This window comes from Pyricularia pennisetigena, chromosome 5 (assembly GCF_004337985.1).
Source record: "Pyricularia pennisetigena strain Br36 chromosome 5, whole genome shotgun sequence".
NCBI classification, from domain to species: Eukaryota; Fungi; Ascomycota; class Sordariomycetes; order Magnaporthales; family Pyriculariaceae; genus Pyricularia; species Pyricularia pennisetigena.
The window spans coordinates 738,356-764,827 of NC_043743.1; the positions used below are offsets into that span (position 1 = coordinate 738,356).

Consider the following 26,472-nt stretch of genomic DNA (forward strand, 5'->3'; position numbering starts at 1 on the left):
TAAACCCGTGAGGTTGATTCTTTTTTGAAAGCCTAACTGACGGCGGCCCCCCTCAAGAACGCCACACCTTGCAATTGTCGATAATGATTTCTCACCTAGGGGGCGTGGGTTCTGGTTGACAAAAGTAGGGGTTCAAAATTCCGGTTGTTTGCCCCCACGAAGGCAGAAAGTGAGGAGAATTTCCCGTCTGCAGACCTGCTGGCGCATCAACTTTTCAGATATACTATGGTGATGCTGTCCGAATGTAAAGTGTTGTGGTGCATCAAAGTCCTTGCGGATACTGTCGTGATTATCAGTGAAAATCAAAAACATGCGGGGCATTTTCCCGACTCGGCCTGTCTCGTTTTCTTTACAACATAAACATACACTCAATCCACATCATACAAAATTCCAAATCGCAAACATTACGCATCTTCAAATGTACAATTCATAATACAGCATATTTTGACCATCACTTCCCCGATTCATTCCACAGTCATTTTCTACGCGCTTTGTGTTTGGCCTGCCGTTGCTGAGGGCCCCTGTTTTTTTTTTTTTTTTTTTTTTTTTTTTTTCCCTGGGTGAAATCTGCATTTGGAGATGCTGGATACTTCGACTCAGATTGTCCATCACATGCCAAAGCATGTCTCTCGTGCGATTTTAAGGGGCCTTTCCATCACGCGACCACAAGTAAGCCTCGAAAGTAGGGTTTGATGTACCCATTTCGTTTTCATGCCGCTATGCCCAAGTGGTCTGTAGACCTAAGCTATGGCGAGTGTCCGCCGAAGCTTACAACGAGAGAATGGATAGAGCCGGAGGTTCATCACGCGCCCGTTCAAAGAGGTTACCACTCTACAATTCCGTTGAAATGCGCGCCCACCATCCTATCCCCTGGAATTACCCAGCCACTGGCTTCAAACAAAACTGAACAGACTCGACCTTCTCAAGACAGCTTGACGCACAGTACCCTGATAAAAAGGCTGCAAATTCACTATCTGCAGCTCCAGACCGAGTCCGCCAACAAAAATCCCACTGCTCTTGGTGCACCTAGCAACACAGACAGCCTTATATCAAAGTAATGTCTGAATTGCGGAGCCCCCTTTCACTAACTGGGATATTTATGTTCCTGACGCCGCGGCCCAGGGAGCGCCGCTCCGGAACTTGGCATTCATCTCCAGCAGGACTGTGCAAAGAAAGCTGAGTAAATAACGCGTTAACCGTAGCAGTAGAGTCAGCCACAGACCTTTCAGACTCCACACTCGGGACTCGTGATTGACCGCCGCCTCCTTCGAGGCTGGAAAGGTCGAACAAAGCGCTAGTTCTGGGAATACACTCTGCGAACCGAGAGCTGAACATTACTGAGGTAGATCCTGTTGTTGGGCGGGCTGAAGTGATTGGGGGTGAGCGAGTGGTGGCTGGTGAGTTAGGAACTGGGCTGCTGCTTATTAGTGATGCAGAGATATGAGCATTCGAAGTAGCTGCACCGGACGCCCATCTGGAGCTGGCAAGTCCAACGCGGCGACTGCCTCCCTGCGTCACTTGTGAACTGACAGAGTTCGACCGGCTGGATTGCCTCCTTAGAGATAAAGCGCGAGTAGCGGACACACTGCAAGGCATATTGTCATTGGTCTCGATTCCAAAGACATTCGTATCAACCGCTGTGATCCGAGGACTCGAATGGTCAGCCCCAGAGATTTCAGCCGCTGCGAGCAAAGAGGTCGAGGCTTCAGTTGACTCAGCATCAACCAGGGTAGATGATGCTCCTGCAGCCGCCGATGCGTTGATGGCTTTGGCCTGGCTTTCGACTTGAAGTCCCGGTGTGTCTTCAGTTTGCTTGGCTGCTACCTGTGCGACCTGCAACTTGTGGACTTCAGATTTCCTTAGCGGGTTCATCACACCCAGGTCATCCAAATCTTTGCGTGCCTGCTCATAATCATGACCCCGTGGTGGCTCGGCATCGGAACGCAAGTCATGCATTTCGTCAGCCGAGTAACGAAGTCCATTATGGCGGGTGGCCGCATCGAAAAGAAGCATGAGAGTGGAAATGACATGACTCCTCTTTGGATCTTCGATGCCTCTGAAGGACTTTGAGAGGCCGGCATCAAGACGCTGGCGGACAGCATCTCGGGCTTTACGGCTCATATCAATGTGTACCTGTGTCAGTTGCTCCACTTGGACAGTGATGGCCTGACACATTGCAATCACAGAATCAGTTGTCACTGCTTGATCAACTGCAGCTGTCTTGTGCGCTTGGTCGTCGTAAAGCACCAATGCGTTGCTGGAAGGTGACTCGGGAGATAAGCTATGCAGCTCCTGCAGATGACCCGAAGATCGCGGGTCCCTTGAGGGACCCCGTACTGCTGCCGTCCTATCATCTTCAAGCAGGATGAGCTGACCGCCGATGTCACTGGAAGAGAATGACCCTTCGGCAGGGCCTGGTACGGATGTGGACAAGTCAGGGGTCTGTGACTGAGCATCTCGTTGTTTTGACACATTTACTCCCGGTGGACTTGCTTCCTTTGAACCCGGAAGCGCCGGGCTACTTTGGAGCACAACAGCTGCAGCCTTTTTCTGTGACGAAGATTTGTTGGAGGGGGCAGTTTTGGTTTCGTTGGTATTCGCCGCAGCTTTTGCGGTTCCTGAAGGTTTCAATTTGGTTGGAGTCCCCGTATCTGTGGGCGGATGACTTCCAGTCGTTGTAGGAACCATAGTGGAGACCGTCTGCTTTGGTTGCGCACTTCCGTCTCGCATGGTGCTTGGTTTTTTGAACTGCGTTGCCAGCTCATCTTGCTTCTCTACAAAAAGAGAAACGGCAGTATGATTGATGAATGTCAGGCGAATGGTGGTTTCTATGCCCAAGTTGTCTCTAAACTTGATGTCGCGATCAGGTGCAGTTCCCCAGCTGGTCTTCCAGGAAGACAGTGGGTACTCATGCAGAATAGCATTATCGACAACGACAATGAACTGCGGTTCTGCCACATTGCCGCTCGCGAGCCATATGACACTCGAAGGGAGCGGTTTTGTACCTGCCTGCTGATGTAACAAAGCAACGTCACGGTATAATATGGTTTCGCCCTGAAGGCACAGAACGCTCTCGTCGAGAACTATATTACTGAGTTGGGATGTGCTTGGTGGTTTAGTGGGACCCAAGTTATACGATGACGAGTTTCTCAACAGGCTTGAATTGGCGGGCTGGGTGTTACGATGACCATTGCTTAGTTGAGACTTTTTCTGTACCAGTGGATGCTGCCCAGCCTTATTGGCAGGTCCTGGGGCTGCAGCCTTATTGGTAAGACCCGGGGATGCGGCCTTAGCAGCGGTAGCACGAGAGGCTCCATTGGTTGGCGAGGGGACATTCCGCCGCCTCTTAGGCCTCTGGCTGGTGATATTATGACGAGCATTGTTGAGCTGAGGAGGCTTTGCCGGGTTATGATTAGGGCTATATGGCGCTGGTTTCTTGGCAATACTAGCTCTCGATGATAGATGAGCAGGCGAGGGCGAAGATTGCTGGGGTGAAGCGCTGTTTGTTGTTTCTCGAATGGCGTGGAGTCGACCATGGGCCATTGTACTCAAACCCTTGACCCCCTCTGCGTCATCGTCATCAAAATCACCCGCTTCGATGGCACCTAACGGGAAGGTAGTTATTGTGATTAGCGAGCGTGGCGACTGTCGTTGACCGGAAGAGCCTTACTTAGCCACAAGGCATTGGTTTCTGCCCGCACAGCAGGACCAGACATGACAGCATCTGCGGCAGCACGGGAATACTTGATTCCTTTCTTTTCTCCATCTTCTGCAGGAAGACTCTCAACGCGCTCAATACCAAGGTCACGCTACAGAGGCAATGATACCGTTAGTTTGAGGGCTCTTGTGAAGCAGGTTGTGTAGAAACCCGTTTTGATGGGATTTCTAGCGACAGAGCGAATCTTAAGGGTAAGTGTAGTGTCAATCAACGTGGACTTACCTCCATTGCCAATCGCACAGCGCGCTCCTCGTTGGTTTCGGCGACGGGAGGCACCGCCATTGCTGCGATCGATCAGACGCCTAATCCTTGACCTTGTGGGCTCACTCTGTGTTGGCACAAGCTCTGAGCTCGTTTAAATTCAAGAAAATGGGATCTCGAGGACTACTCGGCGAAGACGGCCGTGGCAGTGGCTTTTAAATGAGGGCGAGGCCGTGATGAATCTGGGTTGATGTTGGGCAACAGTAGCTGCCAGTTAGCCACTGGATCAAAGTCTAGAGATAAGTCTGGAGAAAAGAAGTCGCGCTATCTTTTGATATGATTTAGTTGTACGATATGCTTAAGCCCCTGAGCCAGGGCCTATAGCAAATCACACCTGCTGTTTTTCATCCCGTCAGAGAAAAGCATCTAGCTTACCTGCCGATAGTGATCCCCTTCTGCAAACGAGATGCTCCCGTTCGAGTCTCTCTCTTCAGGCCAGTAAAAGATATGATTCAGGTCAGCACCGAAGCTCCCTTGGCTGTTTTCTGAGATACAGTTTGATTTTGGCAGGTAGAACTTTTTGGTCCCGTTGTTATTTATCAGAGCGAACAAGTTCGGATCGAAAGCCACTCCGCCAGTATGGATACGGTAAGGTCGGTATGGGTTGGAGGTGAGATAGGCAGTCGGCCCGGTAGGTAGAGAAAGAGACAGGACGATGTCTTGGAGAGTGCCCGAGCTTCCTGGATTGGTCGGGATGGCATGCAAAGTACCTAGGTAGGCGAAGGAAACATCTATTCTGGTAGCTTCCAAAGTGAAGATGGTGCGGCCGGGAAACGTGATGAAGGTTAAACTCCAACTTCTTTGGAAGCTAAGTTCGAAAGGAAGTTTTTGGGTAGTGGAAGGTCGCAGAAGAAGGAACTTAAAGCTGACTTGCCCGAAGGAAGCCCCGAGTTTTCCAGCTGGCTGGCGTTTGTTCTCAGGCAAAAGTTCTCCTCCCATGCTAGAGTCCGATTAAGGACTGAAAATCTTGCTCCGATTCTAGAAGGCGCATTCTACTTCACTATTAATACGTACTAGAGTCGGCGCTCCTGAATTTTCCCATCTAGGCGGAAGATGTTCTGTTCTTTGATGCAAAGCTTTTGTTGAGTAAATTGGTCTTCATCTGCTTTAGGTGACGAAGAACCCATTACTAGACTAGTCCAATAGAAGCGGGAGGTCGTATTCTTATAAAACCAGAACATGCAGAGACTAACATCTGCCTGCCAGTGCTTTGATCCCAAGCACTGGCTGCATGAGCGGCCACTGACTGCCCCTATTCACTATTATTTATAACACATCAAGAAGCCTTTGCTGCAAGCAGAAGTCATCCAGTAGTACTTTCAAATATACCGGCATCTGAACCATGCCATGGAAATATTCTGGGTGCATTGGGCTTGGCATCAAAAAGCCGGCGGCTTTGACCAGGAAACAGGCAACTAAGCTCCCAAGATATTAAGCCTAGGGCTCCATAAGAATTCTATGATGGAGATTTTGTGCTTGGATTGGTTTTGAATGGATGATTGTCCACAAGAACCCATCTTCTCACCTCTGTGCTCATTTCGTGGCTAAAGCGCAGGTTGCCTTGACGCAGCCAAAGCCCACTTCAAGGTCGTCTTCATTCAAAAGATCACATCTAGCTACTCAACATGAAGACTAGGATTGCATGATAGACGAAAAGCAAGGACATTCAGGACCAGCTTACAAAATCACTCCAGCATACTGAGCTTGGCATTTCGACTTACAAAATCAAGATCAAACCCACATGAAAATTACGTGGGACAAATAGCAAAATGACCTACGCGCGCTGACTTGAGAATAGACAATACATACATACCTAGGTAAGCAATATTTCGATCGAAAGATCAGTGGTTGCGAGTCTGCCTCTTGGTAAATGTTGATTAACGTCATGATGGAGACACTGTTTTGCAATCGTTACGTCAACAATCTTGGGGCGGGCCAGGGGCCCAGAGCCTACGGCGACAGAGATGCCTATAAAAACAGCAGTAAATGCTCAAAAAAAAATGCTTCAAAGAATACCAGAAGCAACAATAAATTTATTACAGCCAGGAATAATAAAAATCGAGCTTGTTCTTGTCGAAAATCAACCCACGCCAAAGGTTCGTGCTGCACTAGCACAACAACCGTACCCTACTCCTGAATGCAACAATGACTAACATGATCCGATCAGTCAACAAAACAACAAGACACTTCACAAAAAAAAGTCATCAAACATGACCGAGTCAAAGCAGGAGCAAATCGACAGGCGCCAGGCCAACTTACCGCTGCCGGAGCAGCCACCCGTCGCTTCGGACTGGCAGTCGGCCGACGCGAGAAACGTCAACGTCGGCTCGGGCAGGATCGCGTCCGACATTTCGACGGGGGATGCATCGTCCACGGGACTGCGTGAGCCGGCCACCGTCGGCGCAGGCGCCGACATGAGCGGGATCGGAAGGCAGGGGAAGGAGGGTTTGTCGGAGCCGCCTAAGGATGCGGCTAAGTAGGATACTGCTCCATGAATCTGGGTCGGTTTTGATGTATAGGATTTGAATTTGTACAGTATAATCAGTCGCAAACGACAGCAAACGACTCGAGTTACTCTAAGCTTGAGAACAAGCCCTTGGACAGGCCGCCGTTTCAGTGACAACTCAAGGCTACAACTCAAGGCTACAACTTACAGCTTAATGCTTACCACAGCAATGCGTCTCTAATAGTGTCGAAAGCGCTGGAAATCTCGCCAAGGGCTTTGAAATGAAAAACTGGGAAATGCCGTTCAATTCCAGCCATCATTGCCTAAAGACGACGATGTGTTGGCTTCTACTATGGAGTTGATGATCCCTAATTTTCCTTTTGCAAACCATGTGTCCCATAGAATGACAACCTCCAGAACGCCGACAGGGTATCGAAATTGCAAACAACAAGTGAACGTAACGCACAGCTAGTAGACAAATTCATCCCATTCTCCGATCCGTCTCGGCCGAGGTGCCAGGCTCACCGGCATCCGGGTTTAAATAATTGGCATCTTCGGCAGCCTCGTACTCTGCGATAAGATCGCTGACCACTTGCCGTGCTTCATCAAATTCATCGAGGTTTTCCGAGAATGGCTGCGTCTTCTTGTAGCCTTCTATGAATGCATTTCGCTTGCGCATCCCATCGTATTGCCTCACGATCCTTTTGAAAAGCTGCAGAAAATTAAGGGCGCGCTCGGTCAGTATGAATTCTGTGGTCAAGGCCAAAACAAAGGGGCTCCTTACTGTAGCAATGCTAGTGTGGTTGGCCAGCATGAGACCGCTGACACGGTGGCTCATTGGTATGTATGGGCTCCTTTTGGTCAAAGCAACCTGAATACTCGCTGGCCCCCAAGGAATAAAAGTCGCCAACCTCCTTTCGCGAATGCGCAGCAAAGACTTGTGGACGTCGGTTGGATCAACTTCGCCTTGGATGACATTCAGAATTGAGATATAACAACTCTTCTTGCCAGGTATCGTTGAAACCATGCGGTTCTTGGGCTGCAGTAACCTGCGCATGACATCAAGTACTGTCGTCTTGCGCACTGTCTTGGCCTGTTCGACTTGATCTCCCGTAAAAGGAGTATAGGAGGTCATCAAGAAGTGGCATTTGGGGGTAGGAATCAAGGATGCCAATATGCTAACCAGGTCATTGTGCATGTAGCCAGGGTATCGCAGTGTTGTTGTGCTGGCAGACATAACAGTAGAGACCTATTGCAGATATTATCAGTAATGAAGCAAAACTACGAGGGAGACGAGTATTCGTACCAATTGATTTGTCTGTTGGAAAGACGGCTCTTGCACGTGGAGTCTGTCGGCTGCGATATGTGAGAGAGCGCCATTATCCAGCACCACCACCGAGTCGGCATTCTGTGTTAGTCTCCTCATGGCTAGGATACTGTTGTAGGGATGGACGACAACATCTCCGGCATTCTGGGTATCCGGAAACACCGAATAGGTTTGTATGATCTTCTTAGGAAACCGATCATTTAGCCTTTCCAAGAGGAACGAGCCCAGCCCTGACCCTGTGCCACCAGCAATCGAATGCAGCATCATGAAGCCCTTGATCACGGTAAATCGTCAATAGGGGCCTCACAAGGGATATCGCCATAGGCATGCCTACCTCGAGTGAGTCGCTTCCATCTGCTTCCCTATCAATCATCTCCATGATGTCCTCGTGGACCGACTCGCCAGTCTGATAGCCATCGCCCCAGTTGTTGGCGGCTCCAACACCATTTTTGCCGACATAAAAGTTCTCTGGGTTGTATATGTTTTTGTACGGTCCCGTTTGTATGCCGTTGATAACCTGTAGGGTGTTTAATGCTTAGCAACGGCACGTACTAAGGCTTCCAGTTGTCTACCAGCGCCGGTGGAGGAAGAACTTACTCTAGGTTCCAGATCAATCAATATTGCCCTTGGGATATACCTGGTATCGTCGCTTTGGTAGTAGAAGACGTCCTTTCGATCGCCGCCCTCGGTCGCAAAGTCTTCCAGGTTCCCATCTTGATTGATGCCATGCTCCTGACAAAGCTGCTGCCAGAATTGACTCCCGACTTCTCAGCGTCAGTGATTGTCCAGAGTGACTGCGCCAATACAATGACCACAGCCCTGGGTGTGATATAGCTTTGAGTAAGGTGGGGTCGACATACTGCTGTTGCCACATTGGCCAGCCTGGATGGTAATGATTTCTCTGAAATAGTAGCAGTTAGCAATGTGCAAAAGCGTATAGTTTGAAGTTTGGAAAACTCCCACCTAGGCATCTTGTGGTTTGTTTAAGTGCTGGTTACAGCAAGTTTGCTCTGGGGAATAATGATCAGTCGTTGTGATCCTTGGTATCGGATACCTGCCCTCCAACTCAGACGCGTCTGGAACGCGATTTTGCGGTGTCGCTGGGGAGGGTGGGTGGGACTGGTTCGGACCATTAGTACTCTCCACTCCCCTACGTGGAAGCGTTTACTAGGTATTTGGTAGTACTGAAGGTCCCTAACATCTCCGCCCCCCTCTCCACAATGAAAGCTTCCCCAATCAGACTGGTATTGCCCAACGATTGCTTGTCAAGGGAGATATACAGGTACATTCAAATTTGAACTTTATTTAGCATTCCCAGCGCCAAAGTCCTCCCGAAAGTCCAAGAGAGACTTTTTTGCGATGTAGTGGATTTCCCCGCACCCCAATTCCAAGCTGTTGTCAACCGTAGCCTGTGCTGGCCTGCTGACATCATGTAGCCCCGCTCTTGGCAACCTCGAGATATGGAGTGTACAGGGGGAGTCAGACCCTTGCTCATCATATCCCTGCTGCAGCGTTGGCACTTGGACTGCGCATTGACTTGGGCGTACGATCGGCCGAAAATGTCACCAGTCCAACAACTATTTTATCGCGAAGCAACTTCTTGCAGAACCAATTTGCTTGGTGCCGTATCAACTTTTCGGTCTTGCCCTCCGCCACTTTGATTGTTGGCAGCCTCCCTAGGCGCTGGGTGACCAACAATCTCCGGCTTTCCCCGTGTGTTTCGTCAACCAGCTCGGGGTCTAGTGTTCCGTGCTACTGGACTAGCGCGAGAGTTCCTACAATTTTAATATTCCGACCCCTGACTGCCTCAACTCAAAGCCCAACTCCTACTCTGCACGATATGAAAGCGACCGCAATCGACCGTTTCCACTGAACATACAACTTCGCTGCGTCGACTTAGAAAACTACCGACAAAGACAGTTCTAAAATGGCAACGTCAGCCAATGACGGCGGCGGGCCGTCGACAGCACCCAACATAGTGCTCCCGCCCATAGATCCTAACGAAGAGGCTCGAATCATCAGGGGCCATCTGCGATCCCACTCGACGCCCAGCTCACCGACAATTCCTCGTGGCACTCGAGTTCTTGGCGCGTTGAATGAGGAGGGCAGCGATGCCGACGTTGAGGAGACGGCCGATGAGGCGGCAGCCGAGGGCGAGGCGGCCAAGGTCAAGAAGAAGCGCCGGAGGATTAGACGTCCCAAGATGTTGAGCCCGTCGACCCAGAGCGGTGAACCCGACTCACCCGTTGGGACTCGGCGGCTGAAGATTCTACAACGGAGAGCAACCATGCCTGATACGAGGAATGTACTGTCCGAAGGCGAAGGTCGCGACCATCTCGCTCGAGAGAATGGCTGGGGACGCGGCTCGTCTTGGATGGGCAGGTCCAACGACGGCGATGATCCGGAAAGTCCTTCTGGGGTGGCTCGACGAGGTCCTGGACACGTGCGGCGCATATCCATGTTTCATGGTGGAATATCCGACGGAGGTGAAGCTACGCCAAGGAGACCCTTCTTCGGGGCTGACCGAGCTTCTACATACGGTGCACAGAAATGGAGGCAGGTCAAATCGACTCTCAAGCTCCTGCGGAAACCCAAGGACAACCAGTTTGACTATTACAAATCTGCTGAGCTGATGGCTGAGCTACGGGCTGGTGCCCCTGCCGTGTTGATGCTTGCTAGCATGATACAACGAGATGAGCATGGCAACAAGCGAATCCCAGTCCTACTGGAGCAGCTGAGACTGAGAGTCACCGACAGCGCTCCGCTGGACGGAGAAGGCGAGCGCCATTGGCTATTCACCATTGAGCTCGAGTATGGAAGTGGGCCTAGCCGGATGTGTTGGACGGTTAAGCGTACCATAAGAGAGATTCTTAATCTCCACTGGAAGTATAAACTGGGAATTGACAACAAGAAGTATTCGCTGACTCTGCCTGGTACACGGCCTCGGCAGCCAAGGTTCCCGACATCCGTATTCCCCTATGTCAGAGGTCTGCGTGGTGTCGACGATGAGGAAGAAGACAACGCAGCTAGTGTCCGCGGAGACGGAGACGAAACTGCAGGTTATGGAACTGGCGGAGAGGGTGCCGCTGCAGAGGGAACTGATGTCGAGGAGCGCGGCGTCCTCAGCAGAAGGGGTTCCCGGGTGACGCGACCAAACACCATCGAAAACCGGCACAAACAGTCAACAACCAGCCTTCCCGGTTTGTTCCACCCGAATCCTGACCATCATTATGCGGGTAGCACAGCGGATGCTGCACAAATGCGGAGAAGATACGTTGAGAAACAACGCAAAATGCTGGAAAAGTACTTGCAGGAGACGGTCCGCTGGCTCATGTTCCGAGCAGATAGCAACCGCCTCTGTCGCTTCCTGGAACTGTCAGCTCTTGGAGTTAGGCTTGCTGCCGAAGGCAGCTATCATGGAAAAGAGTGCTTTCTTCACATCCAGTCCGCCAAGGGTATCGATTTCCGGCGAGTTCTCACCCCGGGAGCTATCCTAGATCGGCACAGCAGAAAATGGTTCCTTGTCCGACAAAGTTACATTGTTTGTGTTGAGTCGCCTGAGAACATGAACATCTACGACGTTTACCTGGTTGACTCCAAGTTCCGGATCAACGCCAAGATGAACAAGCTTAGAGAGATCGCCGCCAAGCGGACAAAGAAGGACAAGGGCAAGGAGCAAGACATGGATCTGTCCGGCGACCAGGCTCCCGAGAAGCATCACCGAGTCACCATAATGACATCAGAAAGGAAAGTCAAGTTGTGGTCTAGAAACCAACACCTGATCCAGCAGTTCGAAGAATCAATCAACGGAATGCTAGCGCAGACGCCTTGGCACCGAGAGAACCGGTTTGGCAGTTTTGCCCCTGTTCGACAAGGCGTATTCGCGCAATGGTTGGTCGATGGAAGAGACTACATGTGGAATGTTTCACGCGCAATCAACATGGCCAAGGATGTTATTTACATTCACGACTGGTGGTTGAGCCCTGAAATCTACATGCGTCGTCCTCCTTGCATCAGCCAAAAGTGGCGTCTGGATAGGTTACTTCAGCGAAAAGCAGAGGAAGGTGTCAAGATCTTCATCATAATTTACAGGAACGTCCAGCAGGCTATACCGATCGACTCCGAGTACACCAAGCACTCCCTGCTGAACCTCCACCCCAACATATTCGTCCAGAGGTCTCCCCACCAGTTCAAAAAGAACCAGTTTTTCTTTGCGCATCACGAAAAGATTTGTATCGTGGACCACATAGTGGCGTTCGTTGGCGGCATCGATCTGTGCTTTGGTCGTTGGGATACGCCTCAACACCCTGTTGCCGACGATAAGCTTACGGGCTTTGAACCTGGTGACTACCCCAAGGACACGGATCACACGCAGGTTTTTCCAGGAAAGGATTATTCAAATGCTCGTGTGCTCGACTTCTTCAGACTGAACGCGCCATATGAAGAAATGTATGACCGCAGCCGCGTCCCTAGGATGCCTTGGCACGACGTTGCAATGCAGGTGGTTGGGCAGCCTGCTCGCGATCTTACCCGCCATTTTGTACAACGTTGGAACTATATCCGCAGAGGCCGCAAGCCTACGCGACCCACCCCGTTCCTACTGCCTCCTCCGGACTGCAGGAAAGAAGAACTTGAAGATCTTGGACTCACTGGTACCTGCGAGGTCCAGATACTACGGTCTGCCGCAACTTGGTCCCTGGGTATTACCGAAACCGAGGCCAGCATTCAGGCCGCGTACCTTAGGCTGATCCGTGAGTCAGAGCACTTTGTGTATATGGAGAATCAATTCTTTGTGACCGGCGGAGAGTGCATGAACGTTCAATTTGTCAACGGTGTTGCAGATGCCATTGTCGAGCGTATCATCAAGGCTCATGCAAACGATGAGGAGTGGCGCTGCGTCATCCTCATCCCATTACTCCCAGGTTTCGAGGGAAGTGTCGCCGAGCAGGATGGCAGCAGTGTTCGATTGATCATGCAATGTCAGTTCCGCAGTATATGTCGTGGTGACAGTTCAATCTTCGGGCGGTTGCGAGCCGCCAACATCGAACCCGAGGACTACATCCAGTTTTTCAGCCTTCGACAATGGGGACATATTGGTCCGAACAAGACATTGGTCACTGAGCAACTGTACATCCATGCCAAGATCATTATCGTCGACGACAGGATTGCTCTCATTGGATCCGCCAACATCAATGAGCGATCACTGTTGGGCAATAGAGACTCTGAATGCGCAGCTGTTGTCAGAGACAAGGATATGATCTGGTCGACAATGGCTGGTCGCCCTTACCAGGTTGGCCGGTTTGCTCACACTTTGAGATTGCGCCTGATGCGAGAGCATCTTGGTCTAGATGTCGACGAGATCCAGGAGCAGGAGAGGCAAATGGACCCTGACCATGAAGATCCCGAAGTTCGATTTAGTCGAGACATGGATAGCATCTACGGTTCCGAGTCGGAAGCAGGCCCATCTGTAGAGAGGCCACGACAAGCTCGCTCTAATCACAATCGGCTCCCCAGCTTCAACCATGATGTGGATTGGGATATGCTCAACGACGAGGATAATCTCGACAGAAGCTCCTCCAAGCAGAACTCGGTGAACACAGAACAATCCGCTGCCCAGAAACGTGAGGCGAATAGACATGACCTAGATCGTTGGAAGTCCGCCGAGTCACAAGGGCTGGATCTGGGTCGCGATAGCGCGATTGTGAATGGCAAAGAGGTGCTCACGCATAACATATTCCCAGAGGGCAAAGGGACAATGGAGTCTCCCAAGGTTCCGGAAGCTGCGGCCAGTAGTGTCGGGACAGAGCAGTTCCCTGCTTTCGAGGAGACTGTTAGCAACGATGGCCTCCCGCCAGCTCCATCTATTATAAGACGAACTACTGAGCAAATGGGGCTTCCTCGTCCTAGCCAACTACCTTCACTACCTGTACTTGATGATACTGACATTGGAGGACCGCCCGCATCTTTTGATGCGGATGGGAAACTTCGAGAAGGGCCGGCGAGCCAATGGGCTTATGACATAAGACCGGCCCATATCGACAAAGACTGCATGCGTGATCCGCTCAACCCCTCGTTTTATGATGATATCTGGTCCAGAGTAGCAGAAAACAACACCAAGATATACAGGCGGGTGTTCCACTGTATGCCCGACTCTGAGGTGACGAACTGGCACGAGTACCAAGAGTTCCTAAATTTGCAGGCGCAGTTTGAGGCAAACATGGAAGCTTGGGGACCCGACATAGAGGCAGAAATGGAGCATCAAGCCAACCCACACAAACCCCATGCTTCAGGTGGAGCAGGCATTGGTGCTCCTGCGCCAACGGCCATAGCTTCTGGCTTGGCGGAGAAGGTGACGGGTCATTTGCCGATTGGCAAGGACTCCAGGCCCGAGGAGGCTGCGCCGAACGAGAAGACTGAAATGGACCCCGAGACTGAGAAAAGGCCTCTCTTCACGCCCAACCACTCCCGACAAAACTCTCGTTTAGATCGAGAAATGGCCGCGGCAGCTGAGAGAGCCCTGCACACACCCAAGCTCGAAATCCCTATGGCGTTCCCCGAAAAGTCTAAGACGTCCCGGGATCGACGACCGACGTTTGCGACTGCCGAGAAACCCGGAACAGGATCGAGCAACAATGCTGGCCACAACGGCGGGGGAACGCTCCCGCGACGCAAGCGTGGGAATACCCGGGCCAGCCGGCGTGGATTCCAGCCGGACCAGGTAATGAGCAAACCCGAGGCGGAGGAGATGCTAGGAATGCTCCAGGGGACCCTAGTGCAATTCCCTTACGATTGGCTCGTGGTTGAGGAGAGCAATGGAAACTGGCTCTATCAGGCCGACTTGGTTGCTCCGCTGCAGATCTAGTAAGTTTTGCCTACCACCACTAAAAAACAAGGGAACAAGTTTGAGACTTTACTGACCTTTACCGCAGCAACTGAGAGCACAGCATCGGGTTTCGGTAAGGAGTTTTCTTTAGACGCCGACGAGAGCATTGTTTGGTGTTTAGGAGTTTCTTGTCATGAATTAATCAGTTGAATGTTTGCGCCGGCAAAAGAGTCGGTTGTCTTTTATATCACAGCAGATTCTTTATAAATTAATAGCATTGCCATTTCTCAAGAGTGGCGTAACAATTGAATGAAGACTTGCAGGTGATGAATGATATTGCGGTAGGAGGCCAGCAAAAAGGATGAGTGGAAGGGGCAACGGCCCCAAAAATAACACAAGGATCTCTCTGTCCGGGAATTGAACCCGGGTCTCAAGCGTGACAAGCTTGCATACTAACCACTATACTAACAAAGATTGGCTTGTGATTATCGCAGGGAAAGCAAAAAATTATATAGCACACAGTCAGTGTGCCACACAAGACCAAGTCGATTAATACCCGGAGAGCTTTCTATTACAACAGGTGTTGTTAGGTTTGCTTACTTACCCATGTTTATATCTCCGTTGAAGGTGTTTGCGGTGATTTTAGCCTTTTTTCTTGTTTTTCTTTTTGCCGCATAATTCTCTACCCGATCCATTAAATCGATTTGTTTTCCAAGTCATGCTCACACGTGAATAATAATAGTAATTGTAATTAATTATATTCGCCACTTCAAGCTACGATATTGGTGCACGCTCAAGGTAAATGCTGTGGCTCGTGCTTGGTCATTTCCAGAAGAGAATTCTATTTCTGCATGAAGTCTGCAATTTACATATCCATGGCTTGCAGGGAGCTGAAGTTGTCAAAGGTGGGAAAGCATGCTACGGAATCCATGGATGCGCCGGATATACGACTTGCAGGTGCATAATTCGGTCGTCTCCGATCAAGGGGGTCTCGTTGTGTTTGGATCCGCAGATGAAGTGCTCCGGATCCGGCTTGCGATTAGCGATATATTTTTTTTACTTTTTTTTTTAAACCTTTTTTTTTATTTAAGACTAAGTTGTGTCAAATGCCGCTTCTCGCGTGTCGGTTAAACGAAGCTTGCGCAACCAACATTCCATCACTTTTGCAATTTTCCACCTCCAGTTTTCGCTAAAACATTCAAACCCATTTTCCCTCATTATATTAACGGGTAATTTGTTTCGCTGGGAAATTTTTATATCCACTCAAGCAGTTTCTGGCTTTTCTTTTCTGTTCAAGCAAATATGCAATTTGGAACAATTTCCCTCATAGCTCTGGCCGCTTTCCTGGTCCCAGGAGTTCTGGCAGCGTCGTCTTCTCTCGAGTATGATGGAAGCCAAGATCTAAAGGCGCTTAAGATCGGTGACAGCCCTCCAAGGCCTCGACCTGGCCCTGAACACCGTCAACCCAGAGACCAAAGGATTAAGACTATGCCCCACTATGTTAGTACTTGTAGGGAGAATCGTGTCAAGCCTTTGGACAGAATCGGCAGGCAACATTAGGATTGCTCGATAAGACTTTAATGTAGCCATTACGTGATAGCTCTATAATAATACAAGACTACTGCCGTTTACGTACAAAAACCAACCCACTTCACACCCGCTCACTTACCCAAATTGCCCCACGGCAGCCGTACCGAATCACACCCGTAAGCAACCAATGCGGCTCGGCCTGCTTGGCATCGTGCTCGACGGCGTGGTCCAGATGCTCGAGCTCTTCATCTCTGATGCGCCTGAGCGTAGAGATGAGGTCCCTGAACTCGTCCCCGACCTCGTAGCCGTCCCTCTCCCAGCCGGCTACCATCTCGAGCAGCGTCCGGATCTGCCCGTTGTAGTGGTCGCCAATCTCGGTCTCGACGGCCTCAGTGCACGCCATGGCGGCCTCGCGGCCCATCATGGCCGTCGCCCAGCCCAGCGTTGTCGCCGCCGCCGACCAGATCGGGTACATGGCCGTCGGGCGCACCCGCCGCGCCGCGATCAGCGAGTTGAACGTCCGCAGGTGCCCTTCCTCCTGCTCGCGCATGTGCGCCATCAGAGGGCGGAGGTGCGGGTGTCGCGTCACGACGACGGGCGTCTGCGCGGCGTAGATGCGCACGGCGGCTAGCTCGCCGGCTTGGTTTACGCGGAGCTGTTTTTTTTTTTTTTTTGTTTCGCGCAGAAAGTTTAGAAAGATGTAATGCAGGGGAAAAGGGTGGACGGTGGGGGAGAAATCTTACAGCAGAGGAGAGAAAGTCGCGCTGCTCCTTTGTTAATGGCTTCCGCTTGGGCTTGGAGCCTTTCGGTTGCGATGGCGGGGTGGTTGTGGTTGCGGCCAGGCGGCTGCTCGTTGACAGCCATCGAGGGCTGCTGCGGCTGCTGTTGGAGAAGAGGGCCGGGACGAGAAAGTCACATATCGGGCGTTGAGGGGCGCGTATGGTCCTCATAGCGCTGGTTACAGCTGTTGGGTGCGACATTTTCTGTACGGTGTCCGACGGAGCTCTCGGTAGGGAATCGATTTAGTGAGAGTGAATGAATTTGGACTTAAAATTCATATGTTACTTTATAGATTAGCATCATGTCATGATGAAAGCGATCGCTATCCGGCGCGGTGGAGATTCAACTTTATTATGGATCATGCCCGACAGTACCTAGTAGATCATTGGTCAACTGAATTGACATGGATGCTGAGTCATCAATCAGCGGCGGCTGATTCCGACTGATTTGAACTTCGTGGTTTAGGAATCGCGACCATGCAATTAACGAACCGATTTAGTAGGAGCTGCAGAAGCTCTTCATCGTCCCTGTTGATGCTCAATCCTCCCCAATCCTCCTCAATCCCTAGCAGTGCTACCGTTGCACTCAAAATTTGTCCCAAAGCATATATTTCGAGGGTTGCAGTCTTTGATTAACGCACCTCACACCAGCAAAGTACCCCCTATCGGAGCGCGCCGTCTGCCAACCACAGTTAATGCGAACATCTCGAACCAAACACAAAGCCAATAATTTTACTCTAGCCAATCAACCAAATGTCTGACATTGACGACGATCTCCTCGCCCTCGCCGGTGGTGCCGTCTCTTCTGATGAAGAAGATGGCAGCCGCGCAGGGTCGAGGTCTCCTGCGCCCGGAAAGGCTAAGAATGGAGCAGCAAAAAAGACGGCAGCAAAAAAGACCCAAGGACGTGCGGCGGCGGATGATTCGGAGGAAGAGGGTGAGGCGTAAGTTACCCCGCCACCTCCAAGTGCGGCATCGTTTGCTGCGCTGGCTACACCATTCTTCTGAAGTGGCAATGGTGATCCGCTATATGGCATACCGAACTCCCCGCTATCATACTGCCGGTGTTCCTCCAAAAAAAAAAAAAAAAAAAAAAAAAAAAAAGCCTACTTCATCACACAACAAAATGCCAGCAAGGAATCTTTCATGCAGCATGGCGGCACTAACACCAGTCCTTGGCAGCTCTTCGGCCCCCTCGAGCCCGCGATCCGACCAGTCAGTCCCCATGGACGAATCAGATTCAGACTCATCCGTTCGACGGAGTAAGGCCCGGGACGAAGAGGAGAACAAGTATCCGGTCGAGGGCATGTTCATGAGCCACGCGGAGAAGGCGCACATCATGAGCTTGCGGGAGATTGAGCGTGAGGAGATCCTGGCGGAGCGTGCGCAGGAGAAGGAGAAGATGCACCAGAACCGGCTGCTTCGCCAGCTCGTTAGTAATAATGAGATGCAGAAGAAGCGATCGGCCTCGAACGCAGGACTGGCCGACGACGACAGGCGCAAGACGTCGAGGGTCCGCACCAAGCTTGGCGGCAGCCGTGTTGGCGAGACGAACGCGGCACTCGACTCGCTGAAGCGCGCCAGGGCTGAGAAGAATGAGCGCACACGTAGGCGTGAGGAGGACAAGGAGCGGAGGAAAGACCGCTCGCCTTCGTACCGGGATGGATTTGAGGACGACAACGACGCGGACAGCGAGGTCGACTGGGCGCATTCGTCCAAGAAGAAGTCCAAAGAATCCAAGCCCGAGAAGGAGGACTTGCCGGCAGAACTGGAAGATATTCAAAGGATCCGAATGAGCCGCACTGGGTTTGGTCAAGTCTGCTTCAATCCAGGATTTGAGAAGAAGATGGAGGGATGTTTCGTACGCATCTCTGTTGGCCAGGATCGAGAGACGCAAGAAAACGTGTACCGCATGGCGATTATTAAGGGTGTGTACAGTTTGTGGGGGAACAGCCACCACCACCCGTGCGACCTTTGCTAACCCCTTTGTATAGGTATATCAAAAGGCAAAGAGTACGCAACCGATGGCGCTCACGGTCAAATAATCACGGATCAATACATCACGGCTGCCCATGGCAAGGCAGTTCGTGACTGGCCGTTCATTGCTTGTTCAAATCAGCCATTCACAGAGGTATGAACCCTTTGCTCCGAACTCGCTTCCTTTTGTTTTTGGACTTGAATCCCTTTGCTGACATGAAACAGAACGAGTGGAGGAGGTACAAAACCACATGCAATGCCGAGAATGTGGATCTTCCCATGCAGTCGGCCGTGTCCAAAAAGCTCGACGAACTCCACAGTCTACTCAAACACAGCTGGACGGAAGAGGAGCTCTCGGCAAAGATTGAGCGGGTCAGGAAGTTGAAGGCCAAGTTCCAGGGGCATGATCGCTTGCAGCTGGAGCAGGATATTGCCGAGTACCGCGCGCTGGGCATGCACGACAAGGCAAAGGAGCTGGAAGCAAAGCTCGAGACGCTCGAGACGCCGCGGTTAGCTTTTAGGACATCACTGCAACCGGCCGCTAAGAAAGGCGCGGGTAGCGGACCCAACGGAGGGCTATCGCAGCAGGAAAGGCTCGCGCAGATCAACGCAGAGAACCGCAGGCGCAATCGGGACGCGGTGCGGAAAGCGCAGATCCAGGAGCGAGCGCAGCACGAACGTCGGATAGAACGCAGCAACACCCCAAAGAAGGGAGGCGGCACCGACAGCGGAGCGAGCACTCCGGGCGGCGGTGGTGAGAGTGGCGATGGGGGAGCGACCAAGGGAGGCTTGCTGCCGCACCTGGCGAAGCTGAAGCTGCAACAGAGTTCTCAAGACAAGAAGGGCCTCCCGACCATTCACAAACCATTGATGGATGACGACATTATTGGGGCGCTGGATCTGGACATTGACGAGGATATTCTAAACTAATGCTGAGAGCGTTGGATCAAAATTGAGAGGAATAGGGACCGGGATCGGTTGAGCGAGCGATCGATCGTTGTGGGGAAACCTGTCCATATAATGCAATTTTTTTGACGGCGTCTGATGAGCGTCGTGGCACTGACTGGACCGGTTGGTAGTGGCACAAGGCAGTTATAGACTACGCGCGGAGCTAGTAGGGTGTGCTCAGGCAAATTGCATAGATACGCCTTAACGTCTTTAGTCTTTGAAAACGGCCACTAGTTATTTGTTTGTTTGAAGGCATAGCGATCATGAAAGGGGAGGGAAAAAAAAAAGTGATTTTCATCAGGCAATTACATTATTATGGTTGTCTCTGGTATTAAGAGTACTACTGCTAGACTACAGTAGACTAATTATATATCAGATGTTAAGAAACCGTGAAAGAAATTTGGGGAATATATGGAAGCAGCTTCTGCCCCAGAAGAGCAGGGGATCGGAAGAAGACAGGGATCAATGTCGGCCGATACAAAGAATGACGCGCAATCTCCAAAAAGTCCGCCGCCCGCCAAGCGAGGGAAAAAAAAATTATGGAAATGCCGAGATCGATCCACCACGGACGGCGACACATGAGTTTGCGCTTCGCCCGCTTCTTGTTCCCCCAACAATTCAGTTCTTTTTTTGAACAATGCCCACACGTACTCATCCCTGACTTGTAATAAAAGTAAATTTCATGTCTTTTGCCGAACAAAAGAGGAAGCGACAGACATGATTGATACCCGAAATCAGCGTCAATTGCACAAAAGCACAAAAGCACATAGCCGATTTTGTCCCCCCACAGGGTGTTTGTGTGTTTATGGTGTAGGGTACCTTGCGGTCTAGGTATGAAGCTCAACACCGCCATCGGTACCGCTGCATCCCTCAGCCGGCTTCGGCCGCGCCTCGGTCCGTCGATAACCGCCCCGTCGGCGATACAGTGGACGTGCGCATCGTGTCGGAGCCAGTCGACGGCTGCGGCCGGCCGCGCGCCTGTAGGTTTTGTGATTGGGAACGGTGGCCGTCGGACTGTTGCGTCCTCGATTCGGAGCATTGCGAGCTCGAGATATTTTAGACATGCCTCAACAACAAGCCAGTCGCAGTGGCAGTCGGACTACCACCAGCACCAACAAAAACAAGGAGGCTCAAGGCGGCCGAGAGGTAGCGGCGCATTGCTGCTGGCAACCACCGGTGGTGCGGCCAGTGTTGGTATTCTGGCCTTTACGGACGATATCAAGGCCGGCTACGAGACGGTCGAGCGGTGTGGCCGTGTTGCGGCGGCTCTGGCCCTCTGCATTAATGAGTAGGTTTCCAAGAGGACGCCCCGGGTTGGAATTTGTGTGCATCCAATGCTAACTACTTATTCTCCTGCAAATAGCTACCGATCAACATTGAAGAAGCGCGACGAGCTGCAGGATGCCGACGAGCAGGAGAAGCTGCTGAGTGAGTGCCACAAAAGGTGTGCGGTCCGGACGCTCAAGGTTCTGGAGAAGAATGGCGGAATTTTCATCAAGCTTGGCCAACACCTGGTATGTTGTTGGTGTGCTTCCATGGAGAGTATTGAATTCAGTGCGGGAGACGGCTTGCTGACATGTTGGACCACCAGAGCGCCATGAACTACCTCCTCCCGGTCGAGTGGACGACTACGTTCATTCCCCTACAAGACCGCTGTCCCGTCAGCTCGTTCGATTCCATCCAGGCCATGTACCTCGCCGACACCGGAAACCAGCTTTGGGACGACTTTTCAGACTTTAGCCCAGAGCCCATCGGCGCCGCCTCCCTGGCCCAAGTTCACCTCGCGACCCTCAAAGCCGACGGCCGTCGGGTCGCCGTCAAGGTCCAGCACCCAGGCCTGGCCCAATGGGCACCCCTCGACCTCGCCCTGACCAGGTACACCTTTCAGACGCTGAAGCGATTCTTCCCCGAGTACGACCTGAGCTGGCTCTCGGACGAGATGGACCTGTCGCTGCCGCAGGAGCTCGACTTCCGGCAGGAGGCGCACAACGCGAACCGCACGCGCGAGTACTTTTCCGCGCACCCGGAGCTGCCCCTCGTCATCCCCGAGGTCATCCGGGCCGACCGGCGCATCCTCGTCATGGCCAACGAGTCGGGCCACCGCCTGGATGACCTCGAGTACCTCGACGGGCAGGGCATCGACCGCGACGAGGTCTCGGCGGCGCTGGCGCGCATCTTCAACGAGATGATCTTTGGCGACGGCGCACCGCTGCACTGCGACCCGCACGGCGGCAACATTGCCATCCGGAAGAGGGAGGGCAGAGGACGAGGGCTCGGCGGCTGGGGCGGAGGCAGCAACTTCGAGGTCATACTCTACGACCACGGCCTGTACCGCGACATACCGCTGGACCTGCGGCGGTCGTACGCCAAGATGTGGCTGGCCGTGGTGGAGGGCGACATGGACCGGATGCGCAAGTACGCGCACGAGGTGGCGGGCGTGACGGACGAGTCGTTCCCGCTGTTCGCGTCGGCCATCACGGGGCGCGACTTTGGCGTCCTCGCGTCGTCGTCGTCGTCGTCGGGCGGCGACGGCTCCGTGCTCCTGGCCCCGCGCTCCCTCGACGAGAAGCAGACCATGGGCAGCGCGCTGCAGGGCGGCCTGCTGGCCGACCTCGTCCAGCTGCTGGGCCGCGTGCCCCGCATCATCCTCCTCATCCTCAAGACCAACGACCTCACCCGCAGCCTCGACGAGAACCTGCACACCCGACAGGGGCCCGTCAGGTCCTTCCTGATCCTGGCCAGGTACTGCACGCGGACCGTGTTCCTCGAGCGGCTGGAGGCCCTGCGCGAGCGCGGGTCCCTCTTCTCGCCCCGCAACGCCCTCGGCCTGCTCGCCGCCTGGGTCGGGTACTTGAAGGTCGAGGTGCAGCTCGAGGCGTTTGAGATGTGGCTGTCGGTCAAGAGGTGCGTCGTCAGCCCGGTTTTGGAGCTGGTGAGGAGGAGTAGAAGGGGGGAGGGGGCGGTTGCGGCCTTATAGACCGGGGCTGCCTTGTCTTTTTTTTTTTTTTTTTTTTGTGATGGTTTTAATGCCAGCGTTTCTAGTTTTTTTTTTTTTTTTTTTTTTTTTTTTTTTTTTTTTTTTTTTTTACTTTTATTTGTAGTTTTATATCATGGCTATAGATTTAATTGGGCGTTTTGCCATCGCCTCAAGACATTTTTTTATATTTCCTGGGCACGGTGTCTATCTCGCTTTGTGCCTGCCAAAGGCGTGCCTAGGTGGCCCTTGTATCATCACAACATTGCATCCACATCATCTCGCAGGCTTTTGCATTATACTAGGTCTTATGCGTTCGTGTTTATATATATATATATATATATATATATATATATAAATACGAATACTTACGGAAGAGGTATATCACACTGAAAAGAAAAGAAAAAAGAAACGCCATATATACTTCACAACTTCTTCTCCGCCTCCTCCAACTGGTCCACTATCGGCTTCCACCTCGCCCACTCGGCATCCCCATCGGCGAAGCCTCCAAACAGTGGAAGGCGGGTGCCGTCGGGGTCTCCAAAGCCCCTCAGCCTCGCGACGGCCTCCTTGATGCCGATGGTGCCCGTGGGGATGAGCTTGGAGTACAGGGCGGCGACGAGGTACTGCAGCCTGCGGCGCTCGGCGTGCTCGTCGTCCGAGGGGCGGACGCTGCGCGACAGCTCAAACAGGCGCACGACGGCCTTGGGGAAGAAAGCGGCGGCGCCGTCGATGGCGCCCGCGCCGCCCACGGCCACTACGGGGAACAGCTGCGAGCCCAGGCCCGTGAAGACGGCGAAGCGCGAGTGGTCGATGTCGGGGTGCAGCGCCAGCTCCGTGTGCACGGGCAGGTCCGGGTACGACAGCTTGCAGCCGACGATGTTTGGGTGCTGCGAGAGCGTGGCGAAGGTCGGGATGGCTACCTTGACGTTGTTTGAGACGCCCGGGTAGTGGTAGCTTTTGTGGGGGAGGGTGGAGGGTGTTAGCTGGTATTTGTGTGTTTGGGTTTGCTTCTCTCTAAGCCTGGGAGAATGACAAGACTCACATCATGACGGGGATGGGGCTCTGGTCCGCCACGGCAGTGAACCATCGCACGATACCCTCCTGCGACGTGGCGCCCGCAAAGTAGCCCGGGACCAGGACCATGCCGAACTGGCAGGCGGCCTTTTCGTGGGCGTCCTTGAGCTGCTCCACGACTTCTGCCACGCTCTGCGAGGCCGTACCGGCAATGATGGGATAGTCCTTGAAACCCTCGGCGTCCAGCCCCTTGCGCACGCCGGCCAGCACTGCGGTCCGCTCGTCGCTCGTCATGTGCACGGCCTCGCCGGTGCTGCCGAGGATGACGAGCCCGTGGATGCCGGCGCGGGCCAGGTACAGCGAGTGGGCGACCTGTACGGCGACGTCGACGGGCGGAGCATGGGCGTTATAGTTGGCGGCCGTCCGCGAGGCGAAGAAGGTCGGCACGGGCACGTAGATGCCTGGTGCTGGTGCGGCTGCCATTGTCGTTTTTTTTTTTTTTTCTTTTTTTTTTTTTTGGGGATTATTGGGTCGGGTTGGATTGTAGGTGCTTTGGGTACTTGCCCGTCTGGCCACTTGCAATGCAGGTGACCGATATAATTATCCAAGGGTCTGGTGAGATGATGTAAGTCGTGAATGATGGATGAAAGAAGGCCTCACTGCTAACCAAAGGCGGGGTTGGACTTGATCAAGTGAATATAAACCCCAAATAATTCATTTTTTTGGAGACACCGACCATCGGCTCGGCACAAGTCGCCTTTGCCAGTGGTTTCGGGTCCTCGGGACATTCTTACAGCGAGCATGCGGGCAACGCGACCGAGTTCGTTCTGGTAGTATAGCTAGACACCTAATACGTCAAGTTTGGACCCGGTCAGCTTTTCTTTTGGGTGGGGGTGGTTACAGCAGCTTCGGTAGTTGCTTCCGATCAAAAGCCACCCCCGATCCCGGGCTTGGCAACGGGGCCATAGGGAGTTGGTTGGTAAGTCACGACCGTGTCAGTTATTCAAATATTTCCAAATCCTGACTTGGAAAGTGCCATGTAGTTCCATCCGTCGAGTGCTCTCTCTTTCCGTGCAACCAAACACTGATTCTGGTCTAGTTCAATACGTGGCTAGCAGCATGCTGCCACGTAGCTAGACACAAGACCTAGGCAGGGCGGTCTCCTTGTGGTAGTAGGTACGTATTGTTCTGGGCTCTACTGGGACATATTTGGTATGTGAGCCAGAACGCTTGTGCCAACTGGTCGTGCAGCTTACAATTGTCAAGTAAACTAAATCTGAATATCCAGTTTTACAACACGATTAGCCATATATCCCATCAGCTTATAAAGTGTCGTGAACACGCTCAGTATTTAGTTGGATCGAATATTGCGTAAATTTGCATACCTCTTGTTAACTGTTTTCTCAAATCATACAGTTTGGCAACGTGCTCATTATACCGGTCGTCCTTTGCGCCGACATGACCGCAGCCGAAGCCCCAACCCTTGAACAGTTGACTTGGAAGTGGTTTCGACATGGAAATGTGATGATAGAGGCGGGCTGGAGGTCTCCCGCCTAGTGTTGCAGCAAATTTTTTGCATTGATGTTCTACTTCGGCATAGGATAAATACCAGAATAAACGCAAGCCAGGCACACATTGAAAGCGTAGGTGACGCGTGAATGACTCTCTCGTGCAAAAATCTAATTATATTATCCGTATGATCCTGTGTTAAACCCTAAGTCTTTAGGAAGCAAGGTCTTGGTGTCAAGATGATTCATGGTTAGAAGAGTTTGTACATTATTTATAGCAGGCACTTGGTCTAAAAGCCCAGACCTGGAGACTGTGTCCGAGGACAAAAGATGCGATGATGATTTTCCCTATGATTCAAAACCATCTTTCTGTTGTTTGTACCACTATATACGACTTATATATATTCTATTAATTTAATCGACTTCGTATGTAACTGAATCAAGACATATCCATTTGCACCTCCTTTGGTTAATTACAATTCCCCTCAAAGAAGGAAAAAAAAAAACACCAAAAAACTATGCATCTTGAACAAGCTTGCAAGTTTATCATCTTGGTGGCGCTACAAGCTAACAGCGTGGCCGCATCCCGCGTGGACCCAGCCCAGCCCGCCCGCCGCGTTTTCAAGATCAACGGCGTCGAATTCACCCCGGCCAACACCGACTGCCTTGTTCGCATCTGGAAGGGGGAAAAGACGATGCATGCCACTTTTGCACCACCCAACTGGGAGTTCACTTGGTGGCTGGACGGTTTGCCCATCGTCGTTGGCTTCAAGCGTGATTGTTCCACAATAGTCGGCTTGGTACCCAGCCCCTGGAGAGTTAAAGGCGACAGGGTCTCGGATCTGCCGGACGATTTCAGCATTGACTTGGCTAAAGGGAGAGAACCTACTACGGTGACAGGCAAAAAAACCCCCCCTTTGTCACCGCATATTTGTCGATGTAACTTTCACGACGTTAATATAATCTAAAACTTTTGACCCACAGGTACTTCGTTCGTTTTCTCACAGGTATCGCACTTGTTGATTGATTTAACGATTTGAAAACCTGAAATTACAACCACAATCGATGTTATAATGTTGTTTTGTTGTTAAATAATTAAAGCCGTAACGCGTTGTTCACCTTTGCAAAAAAAAAAAAAAAAAAAAAAAAAAAAAAAAAAAAAAA

At 51.9% G+C, this 26,472-nt stretch overlaps 9 protein-coding genes across 9 annotated transcripts; 5 read left to right on the forward strand and 4 right to left on the reverse strand.

Annotated features, from left to right (window-relative positions):
* Positions 1 to 1,044: 1,044 nt before the first annotated feature.
* Positions 1,045 to 4,000, reverse strand: PpBr36_08176 (uncharacterized protein; the record flags this gene model as incomplete). The annotated part of the gene is made up of 3 exons (XM_029895308.1): positions 1,045 to 3,605; positions 3,671 to 3,809; positions 3,941 to 4,000. The coding sequence occupies 3 exons, from the start codon at positions 3,998 to 4,000 to the stop codon at positions 1,045 to 1,047; spliced, it is 2,760 nt and encodes a 919-aa protein (XP_029746963.1).
* A 2,189-nt stretch (positions 4,001 to 6,189) lies between these two features.
* Positions 6,190 to 6,459, forward strand: PpBr36_08177 (uncharacterized protein; the record flags this gene model as incomplete). The annotated part of the gene is made up of 1 exon (XM_029895309.1): positions 6,190 to 6,459. One exon carries the CDS (start codon positions 6,190 to 6,192, stop codon positions 6,457 to 6,459), a length of 270 nt encoding a protein of 89 aa, XP_029746964.1.
* A 447-nt stretch (positions 6,460 to 6,906) lies between these two features.
* Positions 6,907 to 8,723, reverse strand: PpBr36_08178 (uncharacterized protein; the record flags this gene model as incomplete). The annotated part of the gene is made up of 6 exons (XM_029895310.1): positions 6,907 to 7,674; positions 7,732 to 8,025; positions 8,087 to 8,269; positions 8,350 to 8,516; positions 8,613 to 8,653; positions 8,716 to 8,723. The coding sequence occupies 6 exons, from the start codon at positions 8,721 to 8,723 to the stop codon at positions 6,907 to 6,909; spliced, it is 1,461 nt and encodes a 486-aa protein (XP_029746971.1).
* Positions 8,724 to 9,679: 956 nt separating this feature from the next.
* On the forward strand, positions 9,680 to 14,688 carry PpBr36_08179 (uncharacterized protein; the record flags this gene model as incomplete). Its single annotated transcript, XM_029895311.1, has 2 exons — positions 9,680 to 14,613; positions 14,682 to 14,688. 2 exons carry the CDS (start codon positions 9,680 to 9,682, stop codon positions 14,686 to 14,688), a joined length of 4,941 nt encoding a protein of 1,646 aa, XP_029746972.1.
* Positions 14,689 to 15,899: 1,211 nt separating this feature from the next.
* PpBr36_08180 (uncharacterized protein) lies at positions 15,900 to 17,085 on the reverse strand (the record flags this gene model as incomplete). The annotated part of the gene is made up of 3 exons (XM_029895312.1): positions 15,900 to 15,976; positions 16,241 to 16,760; positions 16,849 to 17,085. The coding sequence occupies 3 exons, from the start codon at positions 17,083 to 17,085 to the stop codon at positions 15,900 to 15,902; spliced, it is 834 nt and encodes a 277-aa protein (XP_029747337.1).
* Positions 17,086 to 17,637: 552 nt separating this feature from the next.
* PpBr36_08181 (uncharacterized protein) lies at positions 17,638 to 19,791 on the forward strand (the record flags this gene model as incomplete). Its single annotated transcript, XM_029895313.1, has 4 exons — positions 17,638 to 17,828; positions 18,037 to 18,812; positions 18,879 to 19,015; positions 19,087 to 19,791. 4 exons carry the CDS (start codon positions 17,638 to 17,640, stop codon positions 19,789 to 19,791), a joined length of 1,809 nt encoding a protein of 602 aa, XP_029747336.1.
* An 833-nt stretch (positions 19,792 to 20,624) lies between these two features.
* Positions 20,625 to 22,786, forward strand: PpBr36_08182 (uncharacterized protein; the record flags this gene model as incomplete). Its single annotated transcript, XM_029895314.1, has 3 exons — positions 20,625 to 21,097; positions 21,173 to 21,323; positions 21,401 to 22,786. Exons 1-3 carry the CDS (start codon positions 20,643 to 20,645, stop codon positions 22,784 to 22,786), a joined length of 1,992 nt encoding a protein of 663 aa, XP_029747335.1. The 5' UTR covers positions 20,625 to 20,642.
* Positions 22,787 to 23,208: 422 nt separating this feature from the next.
* PpBr36_08183 (uncharacterized protein) lies at positions 23,209 to 24,283 on the reverse strand (the record flags this gene model as incomplete). Its single annotated transcript, XM_029895315.1, has 2 exons — positions 23,209 to 23,740; positions 23,829 to 24,283. 2 exons carry the CDS (start codon positions 24,281 to 24,283, stop codon positions 23,209 to 23,211), a joined length of 987 nt encoding a protein of 328 aa, XP_029747334.1.
* A 1,543-nt stretch (positions 24,284 to 25,826) lies between these two features.
* Positions 25,827 to 26,276, forward strand: PpBr36_08184 (uncharacterized protein; the record flags this gene model as incomplete). Its single annotated transcript, XM_029895316.1, has 1 exon — positions 25,827 to 26,276. The coding sequence occupies one exon, from the start codon at positions 25,827 to 25,829 to the stop codon at positions 26,274 to 26,276; it is 450 nt and encodes a 149-aa protein (XP_029747333.1).
* Positions 26,277 to 26,472: the final 196 nt, after the last annotated feature.